Here is a 15,526-nt window from a genome sequence, read left to right on the forward strand (position 1 = left end):
TAGGCAGGGTCTCGAATCAGGCGAGAGGGGGCAGGGGGCGCCCACCCTCATTGCCCACGGACAAAGTAAGTCCTGAATGGGGAAGGGTTAGGCTGGGCAACCGGGTAGCCCCGGCCCAGGGTTGGTAGAGGAGAGCCTGGCTGGGCCTGCAGCTGGGGGCTGGGCTGCCATGACACGGAGCCGGGCTGTGGACTGACATCACCAGGCTGGGCCGTGGGTCCCAACTGGCACTTAGAGTCTGCTCTGCAGATGTTGTGGGTGAGGTCAGACTCCCAGCCTGGATGCCCCTGTTTCTGGGGCAGAAGAAATGCCAAGAGGGAGTGTCCAGGCCTCCACGGCGGCTGCCCTACTGGGTCCCCGAGGGAGCTATACCTCCCGGAGACTTTCCCCTCCCTGGAGCCCTGCACGAGCCCTGCACGAGCCCTGCACGAGCCCTGCCTCGCTGGGCCTCAGCCTTCCTCTCTGTGAGATGGGCATGGTGTCCTCCTTTCCTCTCCTGCCAGATAACCGGAGAAGGACGTCACGGCCACCCTGCAATGCAGGAAGGGCCCCGTGTCAGGAAGGTTCCGGGATGCTCATTCCACAGATGCCTGCAGAGGGGAAGGGCCTTAGCCAAGGTTGCACACCGAGTCAGGACATACCTAGCCAAGACTCTGCGTGGAAGCTGTCCAGGGGAGGAGAGCAAATCAAATGTCCTGGACTGAATCCAGGTTCCGCCTGTTAGCTGTGTGGCCTTGGGCAAGTCGCTTTGCTGCTCTGAGGTTCCCTTAGGTTTTTCATCTACTAAAAAGGCGGGGTAATGATACTACCTATAGTCATGCTTCGCCTGAGCCCCTGCATTTCCCTTTAATTCTGGGTCACCTGGAAGAACAGGGCTAGGGAGGGCCTTCTGGAAAGGGAAATCTTTGCTCTTCCTGCAAAGCCCATGCCAAGGAGGGCGGTTTAAGATTCTGAGTTGGAGAGCCTCCAGCAGCTTGCTTAACAGAAACAACAGCTAACTTCTTGGGCGTGAACTGTGTGCCAGGATTAGCACTTTTTATAGATTATCTGTCGGCTAGGGGCCGTCATATCCTCATTTGACACTTCAAGGATGAAGGCTTGGAGAACCGAAGTAGCGTGCCCAGAGCCACCCAGCTCATAAGTGGGGGGTGCCCAGCGTGAACCCAGGTCCCCAGTCTTAAACCACACTCTGCTGCTCCCTGGGGAGGAGCGGAGAGGAGCCTGGCCTTGAACCCCTGCAGGAAGACCTGAGAACTAGAGACAGAAGAGTAGAAACATCCACCCAGCCCCCAGGCTCTGCATGGAAGGAAGACAGCTGCCAATTTGGCCAGAGGTCCCTGGAGGCTCAGAGGTGTCTGGGACTTGCCACCCCCACCCCAGGCTCTTTCCAGTGCCCCTGGGGCCTTGGTGCCCATATCTGCCTGTCTGGATCTCTCTTCTGATCTTTATTCATGGACGAGCAAGCACGTGGTGTTCACAGGCCAGAACTGTGAACCGAGGCTGCCCAGCGTGAGATCTGGATTAATTACCAGCCAACCCGTACTGGGTTTTCAACACTGATTTTAACTCCGGGCAGGAAACCTGGAATCTCGTTGATGGTTATTTGAAACAAATGAATTCCCCAGGCCTCACACATCCTCGAAAGCCAGGCTTCCTTCGAAGGCTCCGTGTTCAGTTCTTCACATCAGGCACTCAGTTAATCCTCATTTATGCCTTCAGGGGGGATGGGGCAGTGGCTTTTGAACCCAAGGGGACCGGGCGCAGTGGACACTCCGGCTGAAATGCTTACACAAAGTCTCCAGCTATTAAGTGGCAAAACTAGGATGTGAACAAAGGTTAGCCCTCCATTTAGTAAGTCTGCTTGGCTGCCTCCCTTCCATGCTGCAGGGTTAGGCCTTTCTCCTCTGGGAAATAGGGAGCCATTGAGTGTCGTTGAGCAGCGGAGTGCCTTGGGAAGATGAACAAGGCCGTGTGGAGGAGAACAGGAGAGGAGAGACGGTGGAGGTGGGGAGACCAATGACGGGGCTGCTGCAGGTTCTCAGGGAGCAGTGATGACAGTTGGACCAGGCTGTGACCACTGGGAGAGATGGAACCTTTGAGTGATGATTAGACCCCAGTCACTGTGTTAAATGTTAACCATCTCATTTCATCCTTGTGACAGTGCTGTGAAGAGGGTGTTATTGCCCCCATTTTATAGGCACAGGCTGGCTAAAGAACTTGCCCAAACCCAGCTGGTGAGTGGCAGCATGGGCTTTGAACCCAGGCCCGTCTGATGCAAAAGCTTTTGCCTGTACTCTTTATGCTGCACTGCCTCTCCACCATGTAAAGATGCTTGGTGTGACCTTGGACAAATCCCTTCTCTGCTCCGGCTCTGCAGAGAACTTGGCTGAGCTCTGAGGTCTCTTGCTGTTTTATCTTATCAAACATTTAGCTGAGCCCTGGGGAGAGAGAATTAGTTCCTTTGAGGAGACCATGGTCTCGTGGGAGAGACAGGCTTTAGGGCGGGCAATTCCCTAAATAATATATAAATGAAAAATGGGAAGAGGGGACTTGACCTAATCTGGGGGAGGGATCAAGGAAGGCTTCCTGAAGGAGGTGGCACCCTGGGTAAGTTGGCTGAGTAATAAAAGGTGAAAACTTCAAAGACCAAGAAACAGCAGCTGCAAAGGCCTGGAAGCCCCCAAAAGCATGAGTTCCTTAGGCAGGGACCTCAGAACCCCTCTTCTCAGCCGCGGAGAGTCCATGCCCAGAGCTCTGGCCGGGCGTGTGGAACGACTGCTTGAACCCATTCCCTGCTGCTCCTTGGCACTGACGCTGTCTTCTTGCTCTTTCCTTCAGGGTCCCCCTGGGCTGCCTGGGCTCCCTGGACCCCCTGGTGCACGGGGGCCTCGGGTAAGTGATCACACGCTGTCCTTTGGGGGTCTGGTTGGCTCTTTGGCCTATGTCCCACTGCCCCTGAAGTTCCAGCCTTACCGTGTGTCCTCAGGCTGTTTCCTGCCCCTCATGGTCCCCATTTTCCACTTGGTCCGTTGAAGTGGACTTAGGGCCCTTCGGGGGCGCTGTGTGGACGGGCATGGCATAGGGACAGCAACGACCTCTTACAGGGGTCTCAGGTGTTCATGGCGGGTATCACCCTTGGCAGCCTGGAGTAGAGAAGGGGTTTCTGCCGACCACATCTCCTGAGCTGATGGGTTTCAGCGTTTGTCCAGGAAAAAAAGCTGGCCTGGGAGGACACGGGCCTTGTAGCCCTCTTCCCAACTCCGCAGGGCCGTCCTGGGGTGGGGATGCCGACACGGGCAAGGTAGGGGGGGAGCTCCCCGTGCTGAGAGGTTTGGTCAGAGGTGGGAGGGTGGCTTCGCAGGGCCGCAGTGGCTGAGAGGAGCTAGCCTGAGCCTTGGTGTGGAAAAGAACTCTGTTACACCTCGCACGCATGTGATGCTGCTTTGTTTGAGCCCCTTCCCCGCCGTGGGCCAGGATAATCATTCTCATTTTGGGGACGAGAAAACCGAACACAGAGGAAACAGAAGAGCCAGGATGGGAAGGCAGGCTCTGAACCATATGCCGGCACCCCTGGGGGTCCTCTTGGACGCAAATCTGTCCCTTTCCCAAAAGGACTCAGCCCCATGACGCCTCGCACCTGTGCCCAGGCTGAATCAGCCTTTCCCACGCTGGGTGCCTGGCAAGGCTCTGGCAGAGACAGCTGCCTGGGGCATATTTTTAGCTCGGAGCCCAGCGGATGGTTCTGGTTATGCAATTACTCCAGACCTGGCCCTGTGCTCTCTGGGCCCAGGGCTCTGGAATCTGCTGTCTGAAGCGGCATTTCCTCCTGGCTCCAGTCTCCATGGAGCACATACCCAGAACTGGGGACCTCGGAGGTACCAGGGCTACTGCTGGCCACAGGAGCTTGCAGCCAGGGACCGGGATGAGGCCCTCTGACTTAGCAGGCACCTTGCCCGTCCAGATGCCTCCTCTGCACTTTTGCTGGGGCCGGCCTCTTGACCTGACCTGGTGTGCCCTTCTTTGCAAGCTCCTCTTCCATCCCCTGCTGAGATCAAATGCCACCTCATTTTCTGATGACTGCCCCTTCTCCGAGTGCCTGCAGCAGCTTCTCTGCTGCTCTGGACGGCACGGATCACTTTCCTGAAGCTCGCGCAGACTGCTGGACTCTGTTGGCGGAGCTGGGTGCACGAGATCTCATCCCACCAGCCCAGCTGTCCCGAGAAAGAGTCTCCGATGTTGTCCCCACATTACAGGCGAGGAAACTGAGGCTCAGAAAGGTTCGGCTACTTTGGAGACAGTCAACCAGAGTGTCTGTGTCGGCGCTAGGATTGAACCCAGACGGTCTGACCCCAGAACCTATGATCTTAACCATCTATTGTGCTGATTTCTCTCTCTACCCAAACGAGCCCCTCTGGGCCAGAGCCAGGCCGTTTCTTTCTCTTTCTCACACATGCCTAGCAGAGTGCCCTGCTCACAGCCGGTGCCGGGCCAATGGTTGCTTAAGAGTTCTAGTCTGGAAGCCAACAGCATTTCCCCCCAGAAGCTGTGTGATCTTAGGCAAATCCCTTCCCTTCTCTGGGCCTCAGTTTCCCATCTATATGGGGTCTGCTCAGGATTTTCCAAGGCATTTCCTTGGAAACGTATTTCCAAGGTTCCTCCCAGCTATGAAATTCCATGAGTGAGGGAATGACTCTCCCAACAGCCTTCTCAGGCTTTCTGTGTGCTCCCCCACCCCCCGCACCTCCCCGCCATCATCCCGTTTCTAGGCTGGAAATTCCATAGATCATAAAATTCCAGAGATAGTAGAATGTGGAAAGTAGACCATCCCAGCTCCTCTCTGCACGAATGATGGCTCTGGGGCTCAGGGAATGGCAGGGCCTTACCTGAGGTCACCCAAAGCGCAGTGGCGTGCCCCTGCCCACCTCCGCATAGTTCCCCAGCCCATGGAAGGATGTTGGGGAATCCCTGGGCCCTCCCCATACCCGGCTTTCTGGGCTGCAGATTTATAGAACTGGTCTGCTTGGCTCCCAGTCAACTATGTGCTCCTTTTCTTTGCAAAGCAGTGGCTGGAGAGGGATGGGGAGGTGGGGTGGGGAAGCAGGAAGCCCCCACTTCCACACGCCGCAGATGGGGTAGCCGAGCGCTCCAGCCCGCCATCTTCGGGGCAGCTGGGGGCACAACCGGGGAGAAGGTAGCCACCCTTGGCCTCCCACAGCCCATGCCTGTTTCTGGAGTGCTGGTCAAGGGCCCCTCCTCAAACACGCCTACCCAACTTATGTCCAATTCCATCTGAGTTCTGAGGTTAGACCCCAGGAGCCTGGCCTGGGGTGAGCATCTCAGGTCTTCCAGATTCCTTAGAAACTACTGGGGGTCCTAGTTACTCATAGGACTGTTGGGGACAGCAAGGCTGGGGCAGGGGTTTGCTCACGGCTGGTTCCAGGTCACACCCATGTGCCGGGAGACAGTGTTCGGTGGAATGCTGGAGAGGGTAGCAGAGTGGGTTATTTTAGAGGGAGGGTCACCAGTGACACCGTTCTCAGTTCCCCAGGCCGAGTGAGCTTCTGAACACTGTTCCTTTTTGATGTGTTTGGAGAAGGGGAGGGTCCCTGTTCAGGCATCGAGGAAGGGGGAGGTGCCTTCGTTGGAATGTGACAGGCTGCAGCTGGAAAGTTGGCCTCAGAGAGGGAGGAAGGAAGCAAGTTCATACACAGCTAGCCAGATGAGTCAAGAGGGGCCAGGGACAAGGGCAGTGTGTCTAGAAGCTGGTGTGGGGGGGCACCACCGGGCTTCTCCAGGCTCCTCTCCCCACCCCCAATGCCCCAGATGATTCCTGCTGCACAAAAACTCTCAGGAATTACCCGACTCTTTGGGCTCTGTTTATGTTACTGGCTGCAAGACCCTACCCCAGGGCCCTTGCCGGAGAAAGTGGACATAACAGGGGCCAGCTGTTCTACAGGATTCAGATAGGACCTGGGAAAATCTAGTGCCATGAATAAGCCCTGGACCTGAAGCCAACAGGCCTGCGTCCCAGCCCTCACTTGGCCACCTCTCTGCTGTGTGACTTGGCCAAGACTCTTCGACTCCCTGGGCCCAGTCTTCCTAGCTGCTCCAAGGCACACAGGTCCTGGAGGACCTGTCAGCTCAGAGCTCTTAGGAACCTAAGGGAGAGCTCTCTGGCTGGGCCGTGGCCACAGGAGGGAGGCATCTTTGTTCAGAAGACGCCAAGGCCTTCCTTCACTGGGCTCTCAACTCCAAAGGCTCACACCACAGGCCCATTGGAGTCAAAAGGGAGCGGCGCCTTTAGGCAGAAGTCCTAGAAGATCCCCAGGAGAGGTGGCATGGGAGCCAGGCCTCGAAGGACGGGGTGGGTGGCAGCTGGAGGGGTTGGGTGGGAAAGGCACACCAGATGATGGGAATGGCGCAGGCAAACGTGATGAGAAGCCGCGGAGGGAAGCAAGTAGCTAAGGGCGCTTTGAGCCCAGGGAGCCAGCCTGGGAAAGGCTGCTGCGCCGGAGGGGGGAGAGAGCCGGGAGGCAGTAAAAGTAAAATTCAGAGGTTGAGGGCTTGTGTTCCGAAGTCACACATCTGAGGTTGACCTCTAGCTCCGCCCCTGAGCTGCTGAGTGCTCTGAGAAAGTTCTCAGCCTCTCTGAGCACCGGCTCCATCTTCAAAAGAGGAATAATAACAGCCCTGCCTCGTGGGTTCGTAGAGTAAAATGAGGTAATGCACGGCAGGTGTTTAATGCAGGGCCGGGCAGCGAGGGGGCCCTCCCTAAAAGTAGGCCGCCATGACGGTCCTGCTGAGACTTGGCTAGGTGAGAAGACCCAGCGGGGGGAAGGCATTGCTGCGGGAAGCGGAGTGACCCCCGTTTTCCCTCACTTTTGTTTCTTCTCCCTTTCAGGGTCCTCCTGGGCCTTATGGAAATCCAGGCCTCCCCGGCCCTCCTGGAGCCAAAGTGAGTATTTGCTGTGGGGTCTGGAGGTAGGGCCATGGAGGTACTGGGATTGGGGCTACGCTTGGGGTGCTTCCAAGGGGCTCCTGGTGGGAAGGCCTCAGTGCCACAGGCACTCCGTGAGTGCCCCCCAAGTGCCAGGCGGTGACACAGGACCTGGGAGTGGAACTGCTTGTTGGGGGGGATTAGGGAGAGAAAGGCCGTTGGAACCTAGAGCCCTCAAAGGAAAGCAGGAAAGAAGGGTCATTTGCTGCTAAATAGGGAAGTCGTTGAATGTCGGACTAGGGATGGAAATTTAGGCATGTCATCTTTTGAGCTGGGGAGGGACATGGTCATGTTTGGGAATGATAGCTGGGTGTGGATGTGGACTGGAGGTGGGGACCAGAGCAGAGGAAGGGAGACCTGGCAGGGGGTTACGGGGGAGGGATGAGCCTAGCCCAGCCAGCTTAGGGGTGTGGAAGGAGGGAAAGCAGATGCATTCACAATGTGGGGGGGGGGGAGGACACAGTCATGGGTGAGAGACAAGAGACCAGTGACACCCTGGTGTTAGCCTTGGTGACCCAACCGGGGCACCCCAGATAAGGAAGGCAAGGATGTTCGTTTGGGAACTGGGAGCCCTGCCAGGTGGAGACAATGCATGGACAGAGATTCCGAAGCTCTGCAGAGCGCTGAGCTGGAGATGAGCCTTGGGGGGTGGAGACAACAGCACAGAGATGCCCCCTGCCCCTCAGAACCCTCTTGGAATGCTCCAGTTAACTTTCCGATGAGACCACAGAGACCAGAGAGAACAGTGCCCTGATGCCTGCTGGGAACCCCCAGCCCCGGAGCGCCTCGGTCTGTTCCTGGAGCTCCGGCAGCGAACAGGGCTGTCCAGGGCTGCGCTTGGGGTTGAGTAGCCAGAGCGCCAAAAAGTGTGCCAGGCCAGCAACATTTAGGTCATGGGGAGAAGTCTCCAGGTATGGCTGGAGACACAGGAGGAGGGCAGTTGCAAGGTCGGGGAAGCCAAGAGAGCAGGGGCTGTGCTGAAGGAGTGTGAAGCAGGCCCGGAGGGAGGGCAGAGGGGCCCGTGGTTAGGACACTGCCCGGCCCAGCCTGTCCTCTGTAGGGTAACCAGGGTAGCCAGGCCCAAGGTCATCCTTTGCTAAGCACGTTGTGCAGATGGAGTGGCTTAAGGAAAGAGCCATTAGCCGACTGGTCCCCAGGTCATGCAGCCTCCAAAGGCCAGCTCTGGTGCCCACCAGCTTGTCTGGGAGTTTGGGACACACGGCCAGGGCTGGGCCGGGGTCCTTCCTTGCAGAGCAAGCACAGAAGCCTCACGTGCCCCGTGGCCACCAAGTGCCTGGAAGTGCTCTGGTTTTAACAAGGCGAATAGTGCAGTGTTTGATAGCATAGCGGTCTTCCTGGGCAAACGCGGACAATAATAATCGGCCATATGTTGGGCCTTACTGTGGGCCCTACGCCCCATGCACGCACTCTGTGTAGCTTGTTTTCATTCGATCCCCACAAAGACCTAAAGAGATGGGTGGAGATACTGTATCCATAAACAGATAGGGACACTAAGGCTTGGGCCCGTGCAGACGCCGTCTAGGAAATGGCTGCAGGACCTGCCCCTGTGGGCCCGGCAGAAAGAGGGAGCCCCCTTGGAGACTTCTGCTTTCCATGGGCCTCGGGCCTCCCCGGCCACAGGTACCTCATGGGGCTGAGAATCCTCAGCTGTTTGGAATTGCCAGGTTTGCTCAGGAACACGCCTTTCTTGGTCTGCTCGGGGACTGGCCGGTCCTTCCCGCTCCCTCCTGCTCCTGCCCATTCTTTTTCACTCCCTCCAGCTTCCAGATTGATCCCTTGGTTCTGTGGCAGCAGATGTTCCACTGGCTCCTTCTCCGGCCCATGCTGGCCCCACACGGCAGGGCCCCAGCCCCAGGCCCACAGCAGCCCCGGTCTGGCCCGCAGCCCACCCGCATCCTGCCAACAGATGTGCGGAGGCGGGGCGGGGGGGGCCCTCAGCTGCTTCTCCCTCCATTTTGAGAAGCAGCTCTGGGGGTGGCGGGGGAAGTTTGTACCTGGCAGGTGACTCCTCCTGCTGCTGCCACGTGTAGCTGGGGCGTGTGGACGTGGGGTCTCCTGGACAGGACTCCCACCTGCTTCTGGGTCTAACAGATAAGGGTGCAGGTTCCAGAAAAGACACTGCGATGGGAGCGTGCTTCTTCCAATAGCGCTTGCATTAAACTCCAAGGGGAGAAGCTATGCCCTTTGCCCGACACCTGGCCTGCAGCCCAGGGGTGAGCAGAGGTGGCCCCAGGACAGGCCAATTGGGCGGGAGACCCCAGTTTGCTGGGCTCGAGTCCTGGGCTACCCTTGATCTGGGATGTGGCCAGGACAAGGTGAAAGCAGAGGCTCTCCCGGGGTGGAATTCCTGACTGAGCTGAGGTTGGAAGACCATGTTATGCACCTGCACAGAGGGTGTGATTCTGGGGAGAGGGTCCTCCTGGTGGGATTGGAGGGCTGGCCTCCCCCAGGCCCTGGGCTGGCTCCTCCTCTCGCACATGATGTTGGCTTCTAGAGCCACTCACGGGCCCCCCATCCAGTCATCTCCCTCAGCCAGCAAATGTTTACTGAGCACCTACTATGTGTGGTTGATGGAGAAATCAGCCAAACAGGAGGGTCTGCCCGGGGGGCAGGGAGGCCGCCCTTTGTCTGGATGGGTCGCTGTGCACTCTGCTTCGGTGAGGTTATGGAGCCCTCGCGGGCTTATGGGCATGTGGGATAAAGACTGAGGGGTGGGGGAGACCAGCGGATTGAGGAGGATAAAGAAGGGGAGGAGGACCGAATGAAGGACTTGAGGTCATAAAGATGCCAAGGTGACTTGCCTGGGTTACTGGCCGTGACCAGCACTGGCAGGACTGTCTTTGGGGTCCTTGGGTTTGCCTGCGGAAGACACTTGTCGGGGCTGTTACCTCGTGACCTGCCTCCCCTAGACCCCAAGGCCTTACCCACCTGCCATAGACCGGTACACCCCATGTTCAGATCCATCAAGAAGAGGGAGGGTCAGCTCCCACATGGGGTCAAGATCAAGGGCTTTGAGAATGAGGCAGAGAAGCCAGCCCCCTGGGAGGACAGCATTGGCTGACCTTGGAGGCCCAGTGTTGAGTCACTGGATTGATTCATGTCGCCAACCGACCCACACTTGCTACTGCAGGAAAGGGCAGAGGTTAAGAGCACAGACTCTGGAGCCAAATGATTGAAGTTCCAACCCCAGCTCTGTCACGTCCGAGTTCCGTGACTCTGGGGACATTATTTCAGTTTTCTGTGCCTCAGTTTCCTCATCTAGAAAATGGATGGGAAGCGTCGCGGCCCCCTCGAGTTGTCACAAGGAGTCACTGAGTCACTTAGAGCGGCATTGGCCTGCGGAAGGAAGGGTCAGCTGTCAGCACGGGCAAGGTGTTGGCCCTGTTTTGGGGCCCCAGCAAGGACAGTCCCTGCTCCCGTGGAAACAAGCTGATCACATTGATAAAGGCAGAATTATGTCACCATCCTGGCTCCACACAAGAGGCACGGGGTGCTCGGGTGCCTAACACGGTGGGGATTGGGCTGGTCTGGGAGGTGAGGGGCACCTTGCCAGAGGGCAGATGGGTTAAACTGAGGTCGAAATACAGCAGGTGACAAGGCACAGGGGCAGGAGGAGGCCTGGTCAGGCAGCAGGCCTGGTAGGCGGTGGTAAGGCTTTTGGACTTTGTCCAAGCAGCAGCGGGAAGACATGTAAAGGTTTTTAGCAGAGGTGATACGATCGGATGACGTCTGCAGAGGCCACTCGGGCAGCTTGAGGAGCGGGGCCCGGCCGGGAGCCAGCGAGGAGGTCTAGAGCTGCCCGCTGGGGAGGCTGATGCTTACCATGGTGCAGTCAGGGGGGATGCAGGGCCGTGGGCCAGTGAGGGGCTCTGGGCCAGAGGCAGTGGGGCTCCGGCTGTGCGGGAAAACCAGGGCTGCCCACGCCAGAGGATAAGGTGCCCGGCCCCACGCTTGTGGGCTGGCGGCTGCTCCATCCCTGGTGTGGCCTGCTCAGTGTCCAGTGAATTACCCAGGGTTATTAGGGGCCCTCAGGCAGCGGGGAGGGGTCGGGGGGAGATAGGCTGGCAGGAAGGAGCAGCCTTGGTGAGCCAGGTGGCGGCTGGGAGCTGGTGGGGGCTGAGGTGGAGAAAGCCGGCAGGATTCTCAGACCCCAGCCTGCTTTTCCCCTTCCTCCGATGACAGAGGTAGGGCATGCTCATTAAGGAATATGTGGAATAGTCTAGAAAGTATCAAGAAGAAAGTAAGCTGGCCCTGCCCAGTGATAAGCACTGAGTGCATTTTGGGGACTGGGCCAGGGACTGGCCAAGAGCTAACACACTTTGCAGGGCAGATGTTATCACCCCCATTTTACAGATGAAAAAACTAAGGTCTAAGTGGCTAAGTAACTGGCCCAGGGTCATATTTCTGATAAGTGGCAGAGACAGGATTTGAACCCTCTACTGCCTAACTCCAAAGCCTACATGTACTTTTAGCTACAAGCCAATTTCGCTCCATAGCTCTATCAGCTTCCTCTGTAGATTAAGTAATATATATATAATATATATGTGTATATATATATTTGAGTATGTATATATTATGAGTTACATATAAATAATATATATTTAATCAAAATCAAAATTTTTATTTCTTAACATATATTAATATATGTTAACATACATGTAACATAATGTATATGTTAGCATATACATATATAACCTATTATTCAAAGTGCATGCATACAGACGCCAAGATATAGGTGTATACACACGTACAGGCACGCACGTACATATATATGAATGATTTAAAATATGCCCTGCACGTAAGTGCTTTATGGGTTTACTTGTTTTATTAGCAATTGCCTTCTAGAAAGATGGAGCCAATCCGTGCTGTTGCTAGCATCAGAGGAGGAGATTTTAAAAAAGCAATTTATGGCTTTCACTTCAGTACATTGGCCATCTAGAAGAAGAGTGCTTTTCTTACATCTGTTTTCCATTTGTACTTTATCATTGATGAATTTGTTTATCTGGGGGGTTGGGATGCTGTCTTTCGTTATGGATTTGTACAGTTATTGATATTTACATATTAAGATCACGCAGGCTTCCTCCACCTTATGAGTATATTCCAGTTTGGCTGTTGGCCTATTAAGAGTATTCATGATGATATTCACAAATAAAAGTTCTATCTATTTTTTTTGGACCAATGATAACAGCCAACACTTACTTATTAGGAACTTACGTCAGATAGTTTGGAGAGGGTTCCACCCATATGTAAAATTTATTTTTTTTATTTTTATTAAGATTTTATTTATTTATTCGACAGAGATAGAGACAGCCAGCGAGAGAGGGAACACAAGCAGGGGGAGTGGGAGAGGAAGAAGCAGGCTCATAGCGGAGGAGCCTGATGTGGGGCTCAATCCCAGAACACCGGGATCACGCCCTGAGCCGAAGGCAGACGCTTAACCGCTGTGCCACCCAGGCGCCCCCCATATGTAAAATTTATTGTTCTTCACTTTTATATTTAGACATTTCTTTCCCACCACATGATCAGATAGGTATTCATTTATATTCCTAGTCATTTCATAGTGTCATTTGTATTCTTAAAGATTTTAAACCATCTGGTATTAATCTCCATGGGGGGGTGGGTACGAGATGGGGCTGTAACTTTATTTTTTTCCCCCATGGTTAACCATTTATTAAATAATCTTGACTCTACCGATTATTATATGATAGAGTCGAGTCTATTCCTGGCCATTTAAATATGTTTCATTGCTCTCTTTATTTATTTTGTGATAAGATATTGTTTTATATGACATCTATGATCTTTACGTGTCTTCTCCTCTTGTTCTTTTAAAATATTTCTGTCTGTTCTGTCAGATGAACTTAATGCCCATCTCAGTCATTTCCTTGGGATTTTTATTGGAATTGTATTAGATACAATTAGATACAATACAATACAATTGTATTGTAATAGTGTATATTAATTTGTGAAGAATTAACAGCTTTAAAATATTACATTTTCCGATCTAAAACCAGGGCATGTCTTCTCATGTGGTTGAGTTTTTTTAAACATCTCTTAGTAAACTTTTATAGCTTTTATTGCATAAGACCTGCACAGCTCTGGTATGCTTAGAAATTTTATATTTTTGTTGCTGTTATGAGTGCAATATTTTCCCCAATTTTCTAGCTGGCTGTCAGCTACTGACGAGGACTGTTGACTTCTGTATTTTTGTACTTTTTGTGTTTATTTTGTAACCACACCCTGTACTGTATGATTTTATTGATTTTTAACAGTATTTCAGTTAGTTCTCCTGTATTTTCTAGACAGGTCCTCATATTGTTTGCAAAAAAGGACATACTTTTGTCTGCTTTTCCTCAAAGGCTAGTTGTCTCATTTGTTTTTCTTGCCCTATTGCATTGGCTGGAACTTCTAAACACATGACATAGTGGTAGTGGGAGGCCCAGGTTATCTTCAGAGGAAGCCGGTCTGAGCCAATCCCAGCCTTAGAGTTGTCTTTTGAGAGTCTATTCATTCATTTGCTCATTTGTGAAATATTTTATGATGCCTCCTCTGGACCAGGCCCTGTGCTGGGTACTTGGATTAGAGATGACTTACACAGGGGACTTCTGGCCCAGAATTTCCCAGTCCTTCATGATGTGTTCCTCCTTTGTGTCAGTCCCTCTCTAGACCTCAGCCACTCAGAGCCCTCTATTCCTCTGCTTCCCAACCCTACCTGCAGAAAAGGAGCTCAACATAGTCCCCACTCCCACTATATTTGTAGCATTTATGGTTGAGGATATACTTTCCCATCTGTCTTCTAGTTCCCAGAGGTTCTGTTAACTAGTCCAGAAGAAGTACTATTCCCTATGCGGACAGGGAAAGGGGCTTGCACAGGGTTGCACAGGCTTGTTGGGTGGAGAGCTGGGTTGGCAACCAGGTTCTTGTTCTAACCAATGTGTAAGCAATTAATTAGACTTTATATATTCTTTCTATTTCTCACTGGGGTATCTGTAGGAGTCTGGCTGGGAAGACATATAGTTTTCCACCTTCACCTGACTAGGGGTGCCTCGAGCATCTCTGGAGTTGAAAGTTCATCTGCCTCCCTCCTTGTCTTCCTCCAGCCTTAGCTTAGCTGGAACTCCCTTCAGGGATTTCCCCTCAGTCTGGGTCAAGTTCTCCCTGATATACTCCTCACTCCACTTATCATTGGATGGTAGTTCTTGATCTGTAGTGTACTGAAATGTAAAGAGCTTGGGCTCTGAAACCAGACTGCCTGAGTCTAAGTCCCATTTACAAATTGCATGACCGTGGATAAGTGACTTAGCCTCTCTGTGCCTTAGTTTCCTCATCTGTGAAATGGGATGGTGATTGTTGCTACCCCACAGATTCATGTGTCCAGGGCTCAGAAAAGCACCCAGTCTGGTTTCTCTTTTGAGAATCCCCCATGAGCATGAACTGTGTCATGTTCCCCCTGCGGTATTCTCTGTATTCACCCCAAAGCTTGGCTCAGAGTAGATGTTCAATATATATCTATACTTGTGGCTATTGTACTTGGGCAGGGATTACATCGCCGGCACTGTGCTGGCTGCTACGAATGCAGAGAGAAATCCATAAATAATGAAAATGGCTCAGGTAAGGAACCCGGACAAGGGAGCAAGTCCATCATCTTTTGGGGTCTCAGTTTCCCCTTTTATAAAACGACAGAACAGGATACACGAAGGCCCACCCCTGAATGTGTTTCAAGCCCAGCTGCTGCAGACCGAGGTGGGCAAGGGTGGAGTGGGAAGAAGCTGTTGTCCTTTTTTGGCCATTGGAATCCTTGGTAGCCCTGAGCCTGGCTTTGCACTTGCACTGTGGACATAAAAGGCATCGGAGCAGGGCTTGTGGGTAGCTGAGATGTGTGTGAGGGGTGGCCAGGGCGAGGTGGTAGATCTCAGAGGCTGGGTTCTGCAGAAGTGACCTGGAGGGGCCCAGGTGGACAGACAGTTGGTGTTCCAACAAGGAGGGGCTGGTCTCTCGCCTGGGGCAGCTGTCATCTGGTCAGAGGGAGTGCTGGAGAAGCATCCAGGCTTCTCATTCATAAAGGAGTAAATGAGTGCTTCGAAGTCAGACCGAGTGGGCACTAGCCAGACATGGGAAGACCTTGCCTCTTATCTGCGTGTCACCCCAGGCAGTGACCTGGCCTCTCGGAACCTGCAGCTCGGTCCTGAGTTGCAGCCAGTGGGTGTTGAGAGGACGAGTGGACACAGTGCTGGACATGGTGTAGGTGGCTCTGAAGGACCTGCCCTCTTTCAGGCTCTGCCCGTTGGAATGTAGTGACTTCTCGTGGAGAGCAGCTGAGCCAGGATTTGGAAGGGCCGGGTTCTGACAAAGAAAGGAACGAAATGGGAACTAATTAAAGTTGGCCAAACCACCTCTCCCTTGCGACGCATCCATTATCTCACTGGCTTCTTGCCAAGAAACCTAAGATGATGATGGATGTGTGTACGTGTGTGTGTGTGTGTGTGAGCATTCACCTGTGTGCGTGTGCAT

At 53.7% G+C, this 15,526-nt stretch overlaps 1 protein-coding gene across 5 annotated transcripts in view; it reads left to right on the forward strand.

Annotated features, from left to right (window-relative positions):
* COL27A1 (collagen type XXVII alpha 1 chain) overlaps window positions 1-15,526 on the forward strand; it is a 134,863-nt gene that overhangs the window by 18,443 nt on the left and 100,894 nt on the right. For all 5 annotated transcript variants that reach the window (XM_044389543.3, XM_044389544.3, XM_044389545.3 and 2 more), the window contains exons 4-5: window positions 2,839-2,892; window positions 6,902-6,955. In XM_044389543.3, the coding sequence (XP_044245478.2) occupies window positions 2,839-2,892; window positions 6,902-6,955 (108 nt within the window). The remainder of the gene's footprint in view (window positions 1-2,838; window positions 2,893-6,901; window positions 6,956-15,526) is intronic.

This window comes from Ursus arctos, unplaced genomic scaffold (assembly GCF_023065955.2).
Source record: "Ursus arctos isolate Adak ecotype North America unplaced genomic scaffold, UrsArc2.0 scaffold_18, whole genome shotgun sequence".
In the NCBI taxonomy this organism is placed as follows: domain Eukaryota; kingdom Metazoa; phylum Chordata; class Mammalia; order Carnivora; family Ursidae; genus Ursus; species Ursus arctos.